Source organism: Musa acuminata, chromosome BXJ3-6 (genome assembly GCF_036884655.1).
Source record: "Musa acuminata AAA Group cultivar baxijiao chromosome BXJ3-6, Cavendish_Baxijiao_AAA, whole genome shotgun sequence".
NCBI lineage: Eukaryota > Viridiplantae > Streptophyta > Magnoliopsida > Zingiberales > Musaceae > Musa > Musa acuminata.
Genome location: NC_088354.1, coordinates 1,206,694 through 1,227,853, shown reverse-complemented (window position 1 = coordinate 1,227,853; position 21,160 = coordinate 1,206,694). Strand labels below are relative to the sequence as shown.

Here is a 21,160-nt window from a genome sequence, read left to right as displayed (position 1 = left end):
CTCCAAAAAGTATATATATATAGAGAGAGAGAGAGAAAGAATAACATCCAAATGATATCATACCATATGGACTAACATTCATCCATAGACATTAAAAAGATGGTTTCATAGTAAGGCTTCAATCTTAATTTGATAATAATTTGATCACCCAAAGAATAAAAATAACAATAAATCAAATAGTTTGGTATCCATACTATGGAAAGAATCATGTGATATATGTAAGTTTTTGAGTTAAATTGGTATAGTGTTTTTATCAAGTGTTATAGTATTTTCATTGGCATTTCCAAAACACTAAAAAGATAACACAAAAACACTATATAGATAAATTTTTTTCATAATAATTTTAGTATTTACAATGCCTAGCATATACACAATTGCACTGGGACATCATTTGCATCCTAGATTTATTAACCCCTATGATTCAAATATATCATTACATTATTTATATGAAACGTTTATCGATTTGTTTTCATAAAACACTATAAACTAAACACAAAAACACTATAAAGGCTAAGTTATTCAACATATGCATCTTCTTAACCGTCTTTAAACAAATATAACTTGGCAAAAATGTTGGATTAGGTTCAATATACTTACATCTCTAACAATGTAGATCGCTTGCATCGAAGAAAAAAAAAACCCATAACACTGAAGAAAGGTGGAAAACACTTTCAAAGAATGAAAAAGAAGAGGAGAAAACACAATATATGGAAGATCACTTACTTCAAACACAACTATGTACATACACTCAAACCTAACACACATCATCTGTACAACAATGCATTAACCAATCTGATTTACTATGTTGAATGCATGATTTCTTAGTCAGAGGAGACAGCTTTATTTTCTCTTTTTGTTTCTTTCGTTAGGAGCAGTGCAGCTTTGTTGTACTGTTCCTAAAGAAATGTGAATTACTTCTGAAAAATAAGTAATATGAAGAGTAGTAGTGACATGATGGGAAAAGAAAACCCTAGAAATGTGAAACTTTTCCAAGGAAATATAACAAACATCAATATAACTTACAGGTGGTGGTGAGGCTTCCATGAGTATTCAAAGGGTTGTAAGTGAGAGAAACCCTTCAACAGTATGATACTTGTGTATTCAGGACAAGTATAATACAGGGTGCTTCCAATGGAATTGATAGAAGAATGATAGCAGCACCAACCCAGAGGAACAACCTAAACTAATTCATTCATTGCATGCATCATATCAATAGGATACACATTGCCTAATAAATTATCTTAAGGAGAGTGCAGGACCAGCAACATCTTGAACCAATATATCATTAGGCTCACCTATCTTAACATGTGCCAAAAATTTGCTAAATTAGCAATAAACTCACCTGCAGTAGTCGTTCATTATTCATTAAGCACAGGTGATCCCCTGCCATGTTGTTAACATATAGTAGATGACAGCCACAGATATCAATGTCCCTATGATGGAAGCCAGAAAGAGAGAAAGAACAACTTGAGGAAATGCTATCAACGCATACCCTTGACAAACCAGACAGAAATGTCCCTATCTTGAGGAAAGAATCATTGCAACCCAATATAAGAGTGTCAGTATTGCAATGGGGCAATTGACAAAATCAAACAAGCAGCTTTGTTAGGCCTGTTTTTGATGGCCGCTAGCCATTAGAACATCCACCTCTGCCTACAACAACATCAGCCTCCATCTGACTAATTTAGATAACTTAGAAATCAGCGTCAAATTGATTGGACTAATGATAAGAGGATTAGTATTCAACGAAGATAGAAAAGAAATGTAGTGAGGCTCTCCTACCCTACCCTCCTGATCACCCAGTAATGGCAACTTCAATCAAGAGCATTAATTTACAGTCCCCCAATTTGCCTACACTGAAGGAGGCTCTGCTATAATTAGCTACTTCAAGCCTCATCATCTTCGGCCCTTTTTAACAGAATGGCCTGTTTTGCGCTTGTGACGGCTAAAATCTGATACAAAGCGGAATGTCTGACCACATCCTGGTTCCTGGCAGACATAGGGGCGATCACCAGTGTGTACCCTTATGTGTTCAGTTCGTGCCCACGGCCACTTGAAAGTCATCTTGCATCCCTTCCATGGGCATTCCAATGGCCGGTCATCCATGTGTACCTTCCTGTGCTGCAACAGGTACTTGTGTGAGAAGAACTTCTTGCCACACCCCTTCACGGGGCAAATGTCCCGCTTGTGTAATGCCAAATCTTGCTTTGTGCTAAAGCTCATAGAGCACCCCTCAATATCACAAGCATATTCTTCCTCATCCTTGGGTACAAGATTTGCAGTTTGGTTGTTTTTAGCTTTCCTCTTGTTAGACTGCTTCTTGTTAGCCAATTTGTTCTTTTGTTCCACAGACTTGGATGGTCGTTTTCTAAGACGTGAGCTCGGACCTCCTGCTTCATCTTTCGAATTGAATTTGTGCTGTTTAGTGCTCTCGCTGTTTCTAGGACAACTGCTTCTTGGAGTCCTCCCAGGTGGAGATGCAGAAGTTCCGGATACATCAGTAGCTTTTGATTTGCTGTCTGCCATAGTGCATCTGGGTTTCTTCGTCTTTGCCTTTCTCGAAGGCTTTTTCCTTTTCTTCCCAGAACTTTTTACTGCCAGATTACTACCTGATGAATTACTTTTCGAGGAAACTTTGCTGGAATGATCAATCTCTATCTCATCCGAAGGATTCTGATCACTATCAGATGAATAATATTCTTCTGTCTGTTCTTGCTCTAGAGTTTCCTTTTTATGGGCTAAACATGGGTGGACCTGGTTTGTCATCCAAACCTTTCCACACCACCTGCCAGCAACAACAATTTTCTTCTGTCTGCCTGTGCGCCTCCCACTTGTCTTTGGCTTTTCTGGGGAGTCACCTGCAGATTTTTGGCCAAAAGCTTTGTATATAACTGGATTATATGGCATCTGCTTACTGTAGATGGGAGATTTGCTGAGGTTGGCAGTATAATAGAGGTTGATTCCCAATTTCACTGTCCAATCACTGTTCGTGGGTATAACTTCTTCATCCTCTAAGGCCACTCTGATTCTTTCTTGGTCTTCTTTACTGGCCTCTCTGAACTTGACATTCTTCCAAATATTGCCAATTCCCAATTCTTTTGCCAACAACTTTGCTTCTGATTCAATTTTAGGATAGTCTGCATATGTCATTATGGGTAAGTCACATTCAATTTTCAGAAAGGAACTTTTTGATTCACATCAGAAAGAGAATATATTAAGTAATTGTCACATACAATGCAATTGCATGTAAAATATATTAAGTAATTGTCACATACAAAGAGAATATATTAGGGTTTCTAGCTAATGCAATTGCCACATACAACTGTTGGTTGTTTGGTTTTCTCAAGTTATGTTTTGCAGCCAACACATGACTCATAACCAGAATGGCAAAATAGCCATCAGTAACTTGGTATATCATTAATCGTCAGTAACAGGAAACAGAGAGAAGAAAACTACATCAGAAAAACACAAAATAACCAAAATTGCCTGTCCAAGAGAATAAAAGCATCTAAGAGTCGTGAAATTTTGCACAATGCAGATGCATTTAATATTTCAGCAAACAAATGTGTAATCAAATAAAGCAACACAAGCTCCTGACAACAACCTTGCTCAATTGAACCTATAGAGAACCCTTATTTTCAAGACACAAGCATTAGTAGAATTGATCTACTAGAATAGGTCATCATTAAACTGGAACAATTACTTGGCTCATCATTTTAATTTAACCCAATGGTATGTTGAACTAACTCGTCATTAACAAACTTCGCTTTGCAAGGTATTATAGCTTGAGGAATTCCAACTTCAAGATATTCTAATTCATACTTTTAAGTTCTTGTGAGTTCTCAGAGACAACTGACAATGATGGACCTCTTGTTCAAGGATGAGGCTACAGAATAGCTAGCCAGAAAACAACAGAAGTGACAAGACATTCGTGAGTAAATTTATAGTTTGGGTGAATTACATCGGTTTTTTAAATCTGTGGATTTCATTGTCATGCCATGCTATACTACCTCAATCAATCTGGTAGTAGATAACAAGTTCTTCAGAATGTCATTATCAAGTCTTTAGCATTTAATTGCATCACTTATAATACTTAGTATATAACTTATCCTTTTTCCACTGATATGATATTGAAGGCTATGCACATTACTGAACTCATTATTTTTAGTACAAGCAGATATAGGGAAGATACTGAGTCCAATTTTTATTTAGATTCATGGCACTTGCCAATTAATTTATATAAATTTCAGTTATGTAAAAGTACAAAACTAATGCAGACAACTTGAAATTTGAAGCGAACTTACACACTGCATATAATCATTAAGGTACAAAAGAGTACATGGATATTTATGTACACAAAGCATCAAAAAGGTCATATCTAATGGTATTTTCCACATTCAGACAAGTAATGTCTGCATGACGTTTCAAGGCACAGTCGCCGAGCATGCTTGGAATTGCAATACTGGTATATTTATCGGGGAACTAAGAACCATGCTAAATTAAAATTAACTTTGCAAAGTCCTTATCTTCTACCATATAACATTATCAAAATTCACGATCTGTTGGACGTTATTAAACATCTATAGGATGGTTTACTTGTGGCCCTTGACATTATTATAACTAGTTCGTAGTATGTTCTCCATCTTCATAAGATGCCTCCAGCTTCAATATCCAGATTTTGAGGACAGCTTGATTTCTCCCTTTGTCCTTCTACACTTCTTTCGCCTACCCGAGTAAGAGAAATTGGTTCATTGGACCCTATACCCCCATGAAAAAAGTGAACAAAACTTTCTCCTCCCTCCTCACTGTCATCACCCAGCATTGTGGCCCATACCAGTTTTTTATAAATTAGATTATCCATCATCTTGCAGATCGCACTATTTACAAAAGGACTTGCTTTGGTTGTAAATCTCTATGGAATCCTCTTCAAATTTCTGCATAAACTTTACATATCAAATCTAAAAGTAGGTCATATCATGCTCAGGCCAGCACATGACAGCCTAAAGCTTGGCCACACACAGGAAAAACAATCATGAAAACAAAATTAGAAGTACTCCTATACAATGACATACAGGAAAAAACCTGCTTTAATAAGACTATAAGATGTTTCTATTATTCCCTGGGCATTATATTCTTTCTAACCTTACTGATAATATATAACAAATTTTTTATTCGAAAGAAAAAACAATATAAGTTTCAGTTTTGCATAATTTAACTTTAAAAGTAGAGCATTTTTTGTCACAATCTTATTTAATAATCACAACCATGTTCAAGCACTTCATTAACTCACTTCATGAGTCACAAACCCTAGACTTTCTAAAGGAAGAAAAAAAGTTCAAACGTTAAGCCTCTAGGCCCTTCCAACCTCTTCCAAAGATTGGTTATAACAAAAAAAGATGTACATATCGAACATGAGATGAAACAAGGATCTTTCTGCAATAAACTTGATCATGGCACTTCCAGCCATTTTAAAAGCCAACTATTTTACCAACTCATGCAGTTGAACTGCATCAAATTAACTCAACAGCAAACCTGGGGGGAAATAACCAAAAAATTACAAGAAGGAACATGTAATACATAAGTGTAAATGAAAGTGCATAGCAAATAAAGATGGTACCATTTTCCAGAGATGCACATCTAAATAAATCAAGAAATCACCTGGATGACATAGAATCATCATATGCACACCACCTATTGGCTGAAGTTGTTTTTCAACCTCTGCTGCATGCTCAAGACAGAATACGTGCATTCGAGAAGAATCTTTGTCAAATCCTTGCACAACTGATATTTTTGGGCTCTTCTTTGTAGCAACATTTCTTAATTCTTGACATATTGTGACAGCTTCTGCTGGCACAGCTGAATCATCACATTTGACAGGGAGATCTGCCAAAATAGTTGGATTTCCCATCTTCAGGCTACTGTAATAAATATCAGCAGTTTCAATATTATGAGAACCACAGTCGAATTCCTTGTGATGAACATCTCTAGATTCCCCCATAAACTTTATGGAAGTCTTAGATGTTTCCATCCCCTCATTATCCTCTAAAGAAGATTTACCCATAAAATTCCCAGTTTCTGACTGATTCAAGCAAGAGAATTCTGATTTTAGTTGGCATTTGTTATCAGCAACATCATTGTCATCCCCATTTAAATTATCTGAACCATCAACTGATTGAGAACTTTGGGCAAACAGATCGTTTTGGCTCTCTGATCCAGCCAAGTGCAATTTTGTTTCCTCATGTGCAACCTCACTCGAATGAAGGATTTGGGTTTCAACTGCATTTCCCAAGTGTTCAATAGTGTTAAGCACTAATGATGAGTCTCCCATATTATTTTTATCAGGGCATGTAGACTTCTCAAATGGAACATCCTCATCCTCAAAATCTGATGAATCAGTATAAACAGAAGCTAAAAGATCAAGTGCAGAAGCAGCTCTTGGACATGTAACATCAGAAATCATTTTGATACTCCAGTCCGAAACTTGAACTGAATATGCATCACAATGAACTAAGTCATCATTCACTCTATCCTCGACATTACTTTCAATTTGTACTGCAAAACACATGTAGGTAATATAGTAAAAAGATATATAGTAATCACATTGTAAGAAAGTATTTAGCAATTTTCAATTGGATAGATGCAAAAAAATGGATACGAAGATATCAAAGAGCAAACCAGAGGCATCAAGTACAAAATCATAACAATTTCTTGGATTTACTAAACAAAACTGACAGGAAGTATTATCTCATAAAGACAGCCGTACATTTCCAAACTTGTTAGGTTTCTGTGTGACTAATAAACCTATGATAGTTCTTTTGAAGATCATTCTCCAATGACAATCATATAAACCATGTGGTGACTCATAAATCTAAAACAGAGGCCTCTACCATGCATAGACCTAAGCAAAAAATGTTTAATGTCTTGCATATGAGTGTTGCGACTAGAAATGTAGACAGAAGAAAGTTCAGTGAGGTATTAGGTAAGTTATGTCCCTACAAGTTTTAGGAACCAAATTGATCAGCTATGAGAAGTAATTTAATTGACTCAATTTACTTTCACTGACTTTTACATTTGTAATTTAATATGCTTTAATTTGTTCTAACTGTTTAGTTGTCCAAAGTTAATGCAAGTTATATTGGAATTCTAAGTTTCAGTAGATTCACTGTTTGTTAAACGCTCCGTGAAACTAGCAAAATTTGATATATGGGTGTGTTTAGCAGTCAGTCTCATTTTAAACTTTGAACGTTCTTGCAGTTTGATGAATCATCCAAACAGGAACATATCCATGTACAACTTTTCCTGGGTCTACAGCTAAATAGTTTTGTAAAGGAACAACCACATGTAAAACACTAGTAGAAGACATCAGTTTTTTTTAATCAGAAATTTATTGTGAAAAGTTTTTGTAGTGAATAAAATTGAAAAGGTCAAATCTTAAAGCACAACAGTAAAACAAAAAGAAAAGAGGTGCCAATATGAAATATCATATATAATAATAAAAACTTTTTGATGCTAAATAAAGAGATCAACAGCCATCTTGTACTCTGCAAATAATGGATGTAATTTTAATTTTAATACTTTGGGAAGTTTTTATTACTACACTATCATGCTAATTAGAGGTACAACTCATATTGCTAATTTTCCATAAATACTAACTGTTTTTCAAATGCAATCAAGGACTTGCTGTAGCATACACAATGGGTAGATTATATAAAAACAAAAGAAATTTCCTGTCCTCTGGAAGCTCTTTCTAGTTTGTTTTCCTAATTTCTGTAAAGAAATAAAAATCCACTCAATATGGTGTGCATGGAGCTGTATTTATCAGTTCAACAACAAGACAATATGCAGTACAGCCTGTAGGACCAAATTTCTGCCCAACTGGCTTAAACCGCCTCAACTGAACCATGATTATTTTTGTAGTATTGGATCAGTTGAAGTATAATAAAACCATTTCATTTTTGGCCTGATTATCTGGTTTCTCAATCTGCTCAACAGAGAACAGCAAAAAAACCCCTCCGTGATGCGTAGAGAGAGATATGAAGTTGCATGCTCGGTGGAAAGGAGGATTAAACAAATTTCGTTTTTCAATCATACAAGTGTCATGGTATCTTTTTTCCCTCAGTTTCCTTGGAATTCCTTTTCTTCCTGCTCTTTCCTATGGTGGTAATTTGATATACAAGTCCATTCCAACAATTTGTATTGATCTAACTGCTCATCCAAACATAATATAGACCAGTATTTAAACCATTAGCTCAAATATTAGGATAAGTATAAAGTCTAACTAAAATCAGCACTATAAGCGTGCAGAAAAATTTTGTAACATCTACAATATGAGATTAGTGATAATCATCAAGTTGAAAATTTTGAAGTTTGATTCTTATTTAGCCCTACTACTCCAGAGTCCAGAGTATTCCTTAGAGTATCTTGATTAATTAATCAAACTACTAACCTCTGAGAAAGGATATTACAGCAAGGCTATCCATTTTTGGTCCTCCCAGACCCACATTGGAAGGATCCTATGTTATATTTTGTTATATGACTAAACTTGGTGCCACAGCAAGATTGCTCTATCATACATGGATGTCAAGGATTCAAGACATGGAAAAAAGCCTCTGACACTCTACCTACAAAGGGAAAACTACATGCATTTGACCTCAACAGACTCTGTGTTGATTGGAACCTTATGCACTAGGTCATAACTCTTTCTGAGAAATATAAAGAACAATTTGGATCTTACAACCTGAACAAAGTTTAAAAAACAACTAGTTAGGTTCAAACAGTTGATGCATTTGCTTGCTGACGTCATACTCAAATTAAATTGGATCTCTTTTGGTTCCAGCTCCAATAACTAGATACTTGGCATCTTTTAGAGATCAAGTAGGTCTGGAATCATCCTCAGGTCTCTTCTTCATGTTGTATACAAAGAATTCTGACTATACATAAGATTCTCTACTACAGAATGTCATGGACTCTGTATAATTCGATTAGCTGTTAATAAAAATACAAAATCATACATAAAATTGTCTACTAAGAAACTCTAAGCTTTTTTACAGTAATCATGTTACATGTGAAGTTGTAAATTATCCCTAGTTAGAATACGCATAGGCCTATCACTGAGCAAATATCACTTCCCCTCCCACCACTATCCCCAACCCATTGCTCTTGGAAGATAACCGCTGTCCTCCCAAAAGAAAGACAAGGTGAAATTTTGTTTCTGGTTCTGCAGACAGTCCCAATTTTACGGAAACCATCTTAGCAATCCTAGAAGAAGATCAAGGATTGTGCATGCTGCATAACTTGACAAATTAGGATTAGCCAAAATCCATATCTAACTAACAAGATGCCACACGTTGAAATTAGATACATTCAAAACCAGAGAATATATATATATTCCAAGATCGGTAAACAGTCTCTAAGCAAGTAAAATATCATTTGGTTCTTGTCATTCAACCATTCCATCATACATAAACAAAAAGTTCCCCAAATGTGAATTTAAAATTTACAAGTTTTAAGAAAACCAAAATTTTAAAAAACACAAGCTCAAAAAGTTTTAGAGAAGCTAGTATACATAACTATCTGCTAGGTTATAGTTCATAGAAATGGAATAAGAAGCGAATGTAACGTTGACTCTTTAACCAGCATAACCATAAATGAGTATGGCTCCATATCTCTCAAGGTCTGGAAAATTCTCAAGATATTGCTACAAGGTACCATAAGGTGACACTTGGACAATAAAGTGCATTTTGGTGATTGACAGTGAGGCATCCAAATTTCACATCCAGATGTTCTCTCACCTAAGCTTTCCTTTAATAGGAATTCAGCACTAATATTACAATGTCAACAGCTGATCATGAATATTTCAAGGATGTCTTGTATTTACAGGAACATTGGATCTGAAAGTTTTCTAGTTTCACTCATAAAGATATATAATATTATGTATATTTAATTGTTTGTCTTCTGAAATCATTCATAATGAACACACATAAGCCATAAGCAATACAAGCTTAAAAATTTTAAGGATACATAATTAAATCTCAAGATATGGATGCATTACTTATGTTTAACAAGGAAAACAAAGTGATCTTGCAAACGATTCCATGTATATGTTCAACAGATATAAATGACAACCATACACACAAATTATCTGAAGAGTTACATTAGGATTCACAAGCAATTAAAAGCCTTATGATGGTGAATAATTTGGGCAATAAAAATATCACAACTTAAAAAGTTTAAGCCGCAACTCACCAATGCCAGTAACCAGATTGTTTCTGCTCGGCTTCCAATTTGTGTCTCTACTTAACTCGCTAACGTCTGCTGAACCAATAGCATGATCATTAAGGAAACCACAATCCGCAGCCGTGAGATATTTGGCTGCTGTCTCTCGTGGTTGAATGACCGCAACACATGCAAAACTCAAAATTCCACATGTCACACATGACAGTAGTCCTTGATCTAGCAACCCATCACCATGAATTGACCCTTCTTTTTCACCTTCCACATTTTGTAAATCAGATGAGAAAGAGTATTGATCAGCACCAACAAATTTGTCGCATATCCCTGATGAAATCATTCTATCATTTCCTGTGGATGTAGAATTTCCTCTAAATGAAGACAAACCATTGAAGTTTCTAACTGCTGCACTCCAGCCTGGACCCACATCATTGGAAGGTAAAAGTCGTGATGCTTCTAGAGCTTCCTGTTCACTACGTAAGCCAAATGATAATCTTGGCTTTACCTTTACCTGAGATCTGACCAGTGAATTTGAACACAATGGACCATCAGGTGCATTTTGTGGAAGAACTACACAGGATGTTCCCTTATCAAGAAGAATATTAAGTAGGTGATTATTTTGAATCACATTTTGAACAAATGCATTTTTTACTATCACTTCTCCTTCTCCTTTCATCTTATCTTTTAATCTAGAACTTCGTGGCTCACTTCCATCCCCTGTGGGCATCCTGTAGAAGGAAAGCAACATCATTCTGCATAAATGTGTAATAGGCAAGAACTAAAACACTGAGTTGCTAAAAAATTTATTTTTAGAAAAGGCTTGAGTTCTTTGAACTAATATCTAAGAAAAATAAGAATTTTCTATACTAATAGCATGGCACCATAAGTAACTTACATTCAAGACATTTACCCCTCATCCAACTAAAACATAAACTGACAAGTAGGGTATATCATGACTAGAGAAACACTAGTAACCTAATATTCCTTTATGGAAAAACCAGAATGCAGAATTAACATGCAATTTGGTGAAAGAGTGAATACATGTCATGAACAGTCAGCATGCCTTCTCATAGCTATGAAAACAAATGAGCTGAACTACGTTCTAAATCTCTTAAACTATTAAATTAGGATGCTAATCAAGCCTTCCAACATTGCCAGAAAAAACATGAAACAATTATAGTTGATAAAGTAGAATAAATACAAGTGAAAAAGTGAAGCAATAAAAATACAAAATCAACTATTATTTGTCGTCCAAAGAAGGTTTAGAGAACATTGAAAGATTGAAAAAATGCAAAAAAAAATCAAAAATAAAAAATCCAGTTGTAGATCAATTGATCGACTAAAAATGATTTGAATGAAAACAATAAAACAGTTTCGAGATCTGCACAAATAAGTTCCCACAAAAACAATAATCATTCTTTTCTTCATAAACAAGTTAGTGGTGGTGCAAGTTGATATCATTTATCAATATTCTGTATTATAATTAATGTTATCATACTAAACCACATACATAAAGATCTAAAACCATAACAGTTTATAAAATTAGACAAAAAAAAGCCTTGTCAAAGTGGATAGTTTAATTGAACCAGATTCACCATTATGTTTAAGCAGTATCAGAACTGAACTGGGCAAGCTAGTCTGACCAAGTAAGCAGGTCTCAACCCCAACCAAGCAGTTCTATACTCATCACATTTACAAATGTTAGAAAGAGTGGCCACAGGTTGCAGGCAGCCAAAATACCACATAGAGAAGAAATTATATGCAAGCACATATGTGGTTCATTTTAAATATTAAAAATACATAAATAAAGTAGAAATAAAGAAATACATTTAACAAATAGATAGGTAAATTATACCAACATCAAATCAGCAACTTGGAAAATGATATTTATCCACATTTAAGTTATTTGAACAGTAAGTTTAAACAAAACGGATAATGGTGTAACCACAAAGCTATATAATCAATGTCCATGATTGTGGTTGAATAATATAAGAGGAGATAATAATAGTAATAAGGAGAAAATATATGCCACGTGTGCAACAACATTTAATGTTTATGTAGAGTATGGTTCGCCATGCCAACCTATACCGAGTGGTATGGGCGATGTGTACCGATTCGATAGGAGATCGGCACATGGACCACCCTATACCAGACGGTCTATAACAAGGGACCCCATATCGCTCGATACGGGGTTTGTACCGATCAATAGCTGGGATTTGTTGAATTCAAATAGTATATCTGATCGTTTGAACCAGATCTAAGGGTTTTTAAACTCTTTCTACCCACTCATAGACTCTCTCTATCACTTTCTCACTCATATATTTTCCTCATTCTTTCATTTGCACTCTCTTAAACTCCACAGAGCTGCGATTTATGGATTGGATCAAGCTTGAGAGGCTAATTAGGGAGAATTAGCACTAAACTAAAAGAACTCTCTAATAAAAGGTACATAGACAACTTCTCAATCGCATTTAGCAACCCACTTGGTCCGGAGACATGGCAACGATGTGGATAGTAGTGCTCAGACCAATGATGACAGTGACCCCGAGGAGTCAATTGTCTCGTCTACATAGTTTAATGGTGGTGCATGGATCGAGGAGCAGTACGTATGTCACATAAGATTCAAATCAGGGAACTCGACATGATAATTGGCCATTCTTCTCCAAGCAACAATGATAGTTGGTCATTCTTATCGAAGCAGCAAATCGGTGGCGAAAGTAAAAGTTCTGACGTTCTCCAACCTCTACACTAATACATGCCACAATCATACTTGCCTCAGGAGTCGCCTCGGATAGGTGTGATTCACGACGATCAGACTATGACCATCACCACATTGATGCACCAATGGCATACTGTAAATCAATATACTATGTTATGGGATCAATTTTAGAATTTGGTCTAACAAACGTATCAAATTGAAATATAGATACATAGAATCGAAGACCCCGATCCACCGCTCTTGGAGCCTTGTCATTCTTTTTGGTGGTAAAACCAAGTATATCCATCAATCGATTACTTGATTCATTTGAATCTTAAAATTTAAGTTGTTTAACAAACAATTTAATAATTCAAATTATTTCTTTATAAATAATTCAATATCAACGAAAAGACGGTCTAGAATATACCAAAAAGCCACTTCTCAAAGCCCAAAAAAAATGTGCAACTATTCTTTCCAAATTTAGATTATTTTGCTAAAATTATACTAAATTTATATTTATTTTCAACTAAAAAACCCTAATCTAATTTTTTCTATTTTTTTAAAAAAAATTGGAGCTATTTTCATTTTTTTTTTTTGTCGTCGATATGCCCAACCATACCAACACATAGTATATTGGTATGAAGCGGTACATACCATACCACTAGTCAATCAATACATCAGTATGGACTGGTAAGACGAACCTTGACATAGACCACGTATGCAGCTAGATATGTATATTCGGTCATGTCTGCTACTGCATTCCATGCAAATGTGGGGTCATGCAGTAACACTGTATAGCAAGGTGGTCATACAATATATACTTGTAGTTTGCATGGGCCACTATTTTGAACATTGATCATTGTGATATTTTCACAACACTCTTAAGGTACAAAACTTGAATAGTCTTTGTTTTAAGAATTTTCAATGTCTTTCTTATTTTTCTTATTTTAAAAAAATGTTGTCAAAATCTACATCCCAATCAAACAATCCATTGGTTCCACCAATGACACATCAACCCAAGGCTCAAATAGGTCAAAGGATGGGATTAGTTTTGATGGTTCAAAGTCTGACCATTGATGGGAAGAAACTCATCCATTAGAAAATACTATTTTTGTTCTTAAAAATCCTTGTAGGATGAAATTGGAATAAAAAGGCACAAAAATGATCAGCCTGGAAACCAAAAATGTATAGGCAGTGTGCCAACTACATTTAAATGGCAAGCTTTTCAATTGTCCAAGAAGAACTAGGCAATTTGGTAAGTTAGTCCAATTCCTATTCAGCATCCGTATTCTATCAAACATTTGTTTTGTACCTCATCCTCCTTCCAAGTAGCCACAGTGATTTTGTTTCCTTTTACACAAATGCAACTCAATTAAGTAAAAGATATCTCTATTCTTCTTCGGTCCATACTTGTCCAATAGTGAACAAATCATATTTACTCAATCATCAATCCTTTGAGATGCTCAGAAACAGGCAAATATATTGTATGTCAAAATAAACAACAGTACACTAAAAACCAAGGTAGTCAATTTCCACATGTTCGGTTCCTACTGACTGTATCTACCAGTCCAAGCCCAAACAGAAACACAGACTGCCCCTATTTCATGTGGTCCGGTCCAGCTTATTGAAAAAACCACTTCCTACAATTAGGGCTCACCAAAGCTTGAGGCTGGGGATGTCTGGTATTAAATTACTTACCTGGTTGAACCCAACTGGGGTTCAACTCAGGTGTGATCACACTCGGGCACGCATCTGGGCTATGCGGTGCCCAGGCCCAGGTGCACACCTAGTCGCTGCTCACGTGAATGAGCCGCCTGGGATACATGGGAGGTGCTCAGGCCTCACCTCGCCTCACCTAGGCGCCTAGGCGAGCGCCCAATGGCAACACTAAACACTTAAAAGAAAAAAGAAATTGAAATGATAATCATAGTGCAGACTTATACAAAAAAAGAACTACCAGAAATAAATAAGGCAACAAGACTAAACCTTGTGTGTAATGATAGTGCAAGTGCATATAGCAACTGAAAATGAGACACCATAGGAGGATAATTTATTGAAGCCCTTCGAACTGCAGCCTCTTTAGCAAATCTCAACCATTCAGGAGTAGCGATATTTGCTGCCTCCCCACAATTAAACCCTATGAAGAAAACGATGAACTGGTTCAAGAAAATGTGAATGATGAATTATTTACAAGAGACTTAAAATCATATAGAAAAATTAATGTTCTTTACCATATTAGTTTAATATGTATCCAAAACACCAATAGAAATGTGCATGAACTCACATTCTACAATCTTATTCTCGGGATAATTCATATCAATAAACTGACTAGGAATTAGCAAGGGATAGAACAAGAAGGTAAAGGATTATATTTCAGATGCTTACTAATTCAAATTTGTTCAATCAAAACTAAGGCCTAGATGAACACCAAAGTAGTATATTGTCATAATTTCTTTGTAAGATATACAAGGGGTAAAAAGATGAAGAAAAAACCTTTTGCTTGTCAACATAACATTAGAACTCTAAATTCAATCAACTAACAATGAAAGTTTTAATTGCTTCTGGAAACTGTATCACTGTAACAAAAGAGTATTAGATGACACAGAAGAGAAAATAGTATAGTTCTGTATATAATTTGCTTGTCTACTCTTTTGGTTTCCTTCTAGCTGTTTGTATTATTGTCTCCGTATGCATATACTTGCAAATAAAGTTACAACAAAGTATCATTTGTGTGTTTATAAAAAGCTTCCTAGCTCTGTTAAATTCTATTTCATCTTTCATTTTCCTAGGGTTCATTAAACATTTCTACATCAGAAGTCTGTTGGGTAGTGGTCACCACCTAATTTACGAACCAATAACCATGACAATGAATAATAAAATAGAGAAGAGAACATGGCATTTAGACACTTAGAGAAGTTTCACATGCAAGCTAAACAAAAGTAAAAAAAGACAAGTATCTTACATATTAAACATGTGACAGATTAAATCATATTAATTAGAAATTTTTCTGGAAAAGCAAAAATCCAGTGATAAAAAACTATTCTTCTCATTCAAGTATAATAGCATCATTCAAATATCAAACTTCAGCATAACATAAGCAAATTAAACAGAAACATGATTCTGGATAATGACTAGCTATTTAAGTATCACTATTGTTTTGAGATCTTAAGAGGATCCTAGCCACAACCCCACAAGTGGCAGATAATTTTAGACATTTTCATGATAAATTCTAGGATTTTTCTTTTTCGTTCTTTTCTTTTGGGTTTAGATTGATGGCAAACTAGATTCTTTTGCCAATCTCAGCAGTTCCACTTGAACTTTTGTAGGAACAATTAAAAAACTAAAACAAGAAATATCAAAAGATCAAATTAGGCAATATAAGAAAAGAAAGCAGTTCTCATGCAGATAAAGACAGAAAACAAGCATAGATGAAATCACACTACATTATTGATCACTCATCAAGCTATTAAGAAGGAATCATAAAAGCATAAAGCAATCAAAATTTTTTTCTTCAAGGTAGCACTCTCATGGAAACTTGATCAAATCGTTCATAACTTCATATATACTTCTCAAATTGCTAATCCAGATGAATTCCTAGTCAATAAATTGAACCATCCAAGAAAAAATAGTTGGGTTTCTAACAATATATTTAGGCTCCTAAATCCTAATGAGACAATAGACATGGATCCTATTTTATAATATGTACATTTATTAAAAAAACAAAAGTCTCTAATCATGCAAATTTTGCACTTCTTGTTCCAACTTATAATGAACACAGTCACCATATGGATTTTAGTGGACTCGAGATAAATTTTCCGTCGGCGCAACAAAGACAAACTTTTTCCAGGATGAATCCTCAACAAGAGAGAAAAAAGATAAAATTCTAACTCTCTTCTAGAAACAGAAGTTTTTCTAGAGGAAGAAGAACAAAAGATCCAGCTGATAAACAAGGAAGCCGCAACTTCCTATAGTTGTGCATGCTTTAAATTGTTTCATTAACTCCATGATCAAATCAGTTTCTTATTAGAAAATTAGTCTTCAAATTGAAAGGCGATTTTTTTATTCCATATTTGCTACAAATCCATTCAGAGTTTGTGTAGGCCTCAAATTAACACTATTTCATGTCAATCTTGTTTTAAGTCCATCAACCCTAACATAATTCTAGCTGCTAAAGTTTATATTTTTACTACAAATCCATTTGAACTTTCTCAATTAAATTCCATACGACTTCCTACATCATCCATTAACCAACAGATAAGAACAATGCATTGTCTTTATATTTTTGGGAGATGATATCTTGTCCATATAGTTGTAGCCTTGTAGGAATGTCAAATGTACCTCGATATATATAACCATCAACATCATCCAAATTCTTCTTTTTTATTCATCAAAGAGTCAGCAATTGAGCAAAAATCTATGTCTATAACAGGGCTCCCAAAAGGAAAGAAGTGATGTAAAAATTTAAAAGTAAAAGAAGGTCTACCATGACTGAACCCCATATGATAAGCCCCAGGAAAAGTGACTACAAAGTCCCCAGCATTTTGAACCAACCTGCTCAGACGAAATGAAAAATCACATACTAAATAATTTTATGGCATTAAAAGGAAAAGCTATTGAATATGCCAAAATCATATATCTGCCTAAATATCACCTGCAGCATGGTATTCCCTCCCCGACAAGAACTTCAGGAGACATAACAGTGGTCTTCTCACCCAAGATTGTAAAAGTAACTGTCATTATGTCAATCATAGTACACGATATAAGGTAAAGTGAATAGTTAAAAACAATAATACCATGAAAGACAGTCTTCTTAGCTAAAAACTCATATAAACAATATCTTCAAAAAATGAGGTGAATACCTCAACGTATTGATGAAACTTAAAAAATATTATTTTGCACCTTAAGCATTGCATGTGAATTTGAACATTCCTCACAGGAGAAAAAAAAAAAGAAACATGGAAGAACTCCAATCATTACCACAAGAAGAATTCTCAAGTGTCAGATGATAAAAAATTAACCGGAAGTGATGGATGCAAGAAAGTGTATACAGAGAAGTGTGTTTCCATGCATTTCTTGCAATTTCAATCATAATAAGAAAAGGACAATTCTATACTATGACCAGAGATTTAATTTTCAACAACAGTTTTGATAGCCTATCAGACCAGTACTATACCAGTATCCACCAGGCATGTATACATGATCTATACCAAGTACCAACTATCATCTTTGAATAAATTAATACAAAATAAATATAAATAATAAGTGTACCAGAATCAAACTTGCATTTTTGATACCGGTACTTGATTGGGCCAGAAGTAGCAGGTATGCATATTGGTGTGGCATGTATTTAAAACCTTTATTATGACAAAAGAATAGAACTGAACCTGTTACAACAAGGTGCGCCATGAAGTTCCCCCAAATGAAGCCTCTAGTAGTTTTACTTAACAAGTAAAATAAATTTTGGCAAACATATTTCAAGAAAATGAAAACACAATATCTTATTAGGTTTCTTCACTTGATTTGAGATGCCAGATTCCTGCAAGATCTGATGTTACAGTTTCAGAATCAGATCTGATGGATGGAGCAGAATATTTGAGCAATTTTAGTATGTTCTGGTTGAATTTGACATTTTTAGTTCCATCCATAACGAAAGGAATTAACTTTTAAAATATAAGAAATCCAAACAATGAAAATGAAAAATCACTTGTTCATTACAGGTTTTGTAACATATATCATCTAGTCTGAAATGATCGCTAACAGGTTCATGATGGTATTCTTTTTAAGATTTAATTTTTGCTCAGCTTGAGAATGTCTTTAAAACAAGTAGAAATCTTGTAATTTTTTCACTTGTTTGTATAGTGTGACAGTATTATCTAGACCTAGGATACTAGAAATGCATTTATGATTCAATACTCAACTACGATTTGTAAGAAATCAAGCCTCTGATATTTGTTGAGGGGAATCAGAGGTAAAACCAACAATTTGGGCAAAATCCCTTGATAGCACTTCAATTTTGGCGGAAGATGATTGGTAATGAGCTTTCTCAAGAGGGAAAGATGTCAAGTGATAGTTCCATGAGTGGTCTACTTACATGGCCATCTACCATGTGTAACTTTCTCATATAGGAGAGCAAGAATTAGGCATTACATAGATGGCTTCATGCTGGAACAGTATGAGAAGGTCCAATATTATCATTTCTGAAGTTTCTCCCTTCAGAGTGTTGTTTGATCCGACTCTACAAACAGACACTTTCAAGTTCTAAGATAACCTGAGATTTCAATTTCAACCACCTAGACAAGTCGTCTACTTCCTTCACCAGTTATGGTTGCTAAAATCTAGCAGAAAGGTATCAGATCATGGTAAAAATGAATCATGTCGACAAATGGCACTCCCAAGCTTCAGAGAACATCTCAAGATACAAGATACATCAGCAAAACTGTCATGGACTCATCAAATGGGCACTTCAAGAATAGTTCAATTAAGCTACTCATCGAATACCTATGATCGTCTATGCAGCCAGCTGCTAGGTATGACTCAGACTTTGACCAAGCTTTAAAGGACATTACAACAGATTTTCTAGTCCTACAGAGGTAACCATGACCATGGCAGTTCATATAGATAAAAGTAAACCTAGAGCTTCAGAAATATGAATCCTAAAACACTAATATTGACAAATTTAACACTATTTTCCTTTGTTGATAGTTTGTGGTCCTTCAATTGTGCATCAGACTAAGGTGCAGCGTATTTAAACTAGACCACATTTCTCACTTTCCTCTTCCACTTTGACGGTTTGCACTACAGTGGTGGTGAAGTCATTTCTATTTTGGCGAATCTTATCAAGAAAAGCATCATGAGACTATGAAAGAAGCTGAACTAATTAAAAACCAGCACCGATGAACAAGTTAAGGCAACCGGACTTACCGAGAGGGTTTACCTCACCACCATAGCCTTGTATGCGGACCACCTCCTCGAAGGCAAGTCTGCCATCCCTCGGTACTCCATACCACGTCTTCCCAGCGCCCATATGCAGGTAATTCAAGCTGTGCAGCTCGTGGTCTTCAACATGCCATGCAAACCAGCTAAACAGCATCGCTACATACACCATGGGCGACGTCACTCCAGGGATTTCCTCCTTCATGAACTGGAGCAGGGAGCCCTTAGCCCGGGACACACCCCGCATGTTCCACGCCGATTCCCCGACATTAGCCGGCGCCTTGTCACGCCAGCAGTGCCGGCCGTCGCTGGGGAGCGGAGCAAAACCCGAACCGGGCATGTCGTTGGCGTACTCGACCGAGAAGGGCTTGTCGGCAGAAGCCCGCCAGAAGAGGGTCTCGATTTCAATAGGGGAGAGAGCAGCTGAGGCGGCGGCCTTGCGAGCGCTGCCGCCTGCTGCGGCATGGCGGAGGTGGGAGCGCTCGAATTGGCGGGCCTTGGCCTCGAACTGCGCGAGGGTGTAGTGCTCGCCGCTCTGCCATACGGACTTCTGGACGGGGCGGGGGCGGCGAGGGCAGAAGCCGATCTGCTGCTGGCGAGTGGCGAAAGCCGGGGGCCGCTGGCCGAGCTCACGGGCGGCGAAGGAGCGGTTGAGGTTGGTGACGGCGGTCTTCTTGGCAGCGGGGGGGAGGGGGGGCACGATCTTGCAGATGCCGAAGGCGGCGGCTTCCTTCTCGATCTTGAGGATGTAAGCGATGGGGTCCTGGAACTCCTGCGGCGTGGGGCGGAACTCCGGAGCCTGCGGCAGCGACCTGAGCCAGGGGGGCACCTCCAGTGGCAGTGGCTCGGGGGCGGCCACCCCGGGCGCGGACGGCGACGCTGCGGCGGCCATCAACGGAGGAGGAGAGGTGCCCTCATCTGGAGAGAGGGCGAGTGCTTCTTGGAGTCCCTTCCTCTCTTCTCTTTTGGGGACGGGGAGAAGAAGGGTTTGGTTATATTCTACTCTGAGCTCGCTCTTTCTCTGTCTCTCTCTCTCACTTCCCTCTTTTCTCTTTCTTCCTCTTCTCAGCTGAGCAAAATAGAGAGAGAGAGAGAGGGAGTGAGTGAGAAGAGGAGGGGGGATTTGGATTTAATTTATGCTGTTGATGAGCACAACAGTAGGATTGGCACTGTGCTTCGAGGTGCAGATGAGAGGGGTTTGATAGGGATTGACATCTTTTGTTGCGTCCCCTAATATATATTCTTTAATTTTTTTTAGAAATAATATATATATATTTTTTATAAATTTAATTTTATGCT

The 21,160-nt window shown here is 36.4% G+C and overlaps 1 protein-coding gene across 1 annotated transcript; it reads right to left on the bottom strand.

Moving 5' to 3' along the window:
- Positions 1 to 1,467: 1,467 nt before the first annotated feature.
- Positions 1,468 to 20,923, bottom strand: LOC135582945 (lysine-specific demethylase JMJ705-like). The gene is made up of 7 exons (XM_065156608.1): positions 19,850 to 20,923; positions 17,580 to 17,658; positions 17,412 to 17,479; positions 14,915 to 15,065; positions 10,246 to 10,958; positions 5,659 to 6,552; positions 1,468 to 3,137 (listed from the first exon to the last, which is right to left on the bottom strand). Exons 1-7 carry the CDS (start codon positions 20,751 to 20,753, stop codon positions 1,897 to 1,899), a joined length of 4,050 nt encoding a protein of 1,349 aa, XP_065012680.1. The 5' UTR covers positions 20,754 to 20,923; the 3' UTR covers positions 1,468 to 1,896.
- Positions 20,924 to 21,160: the final 237 nt, after the last annotated feature.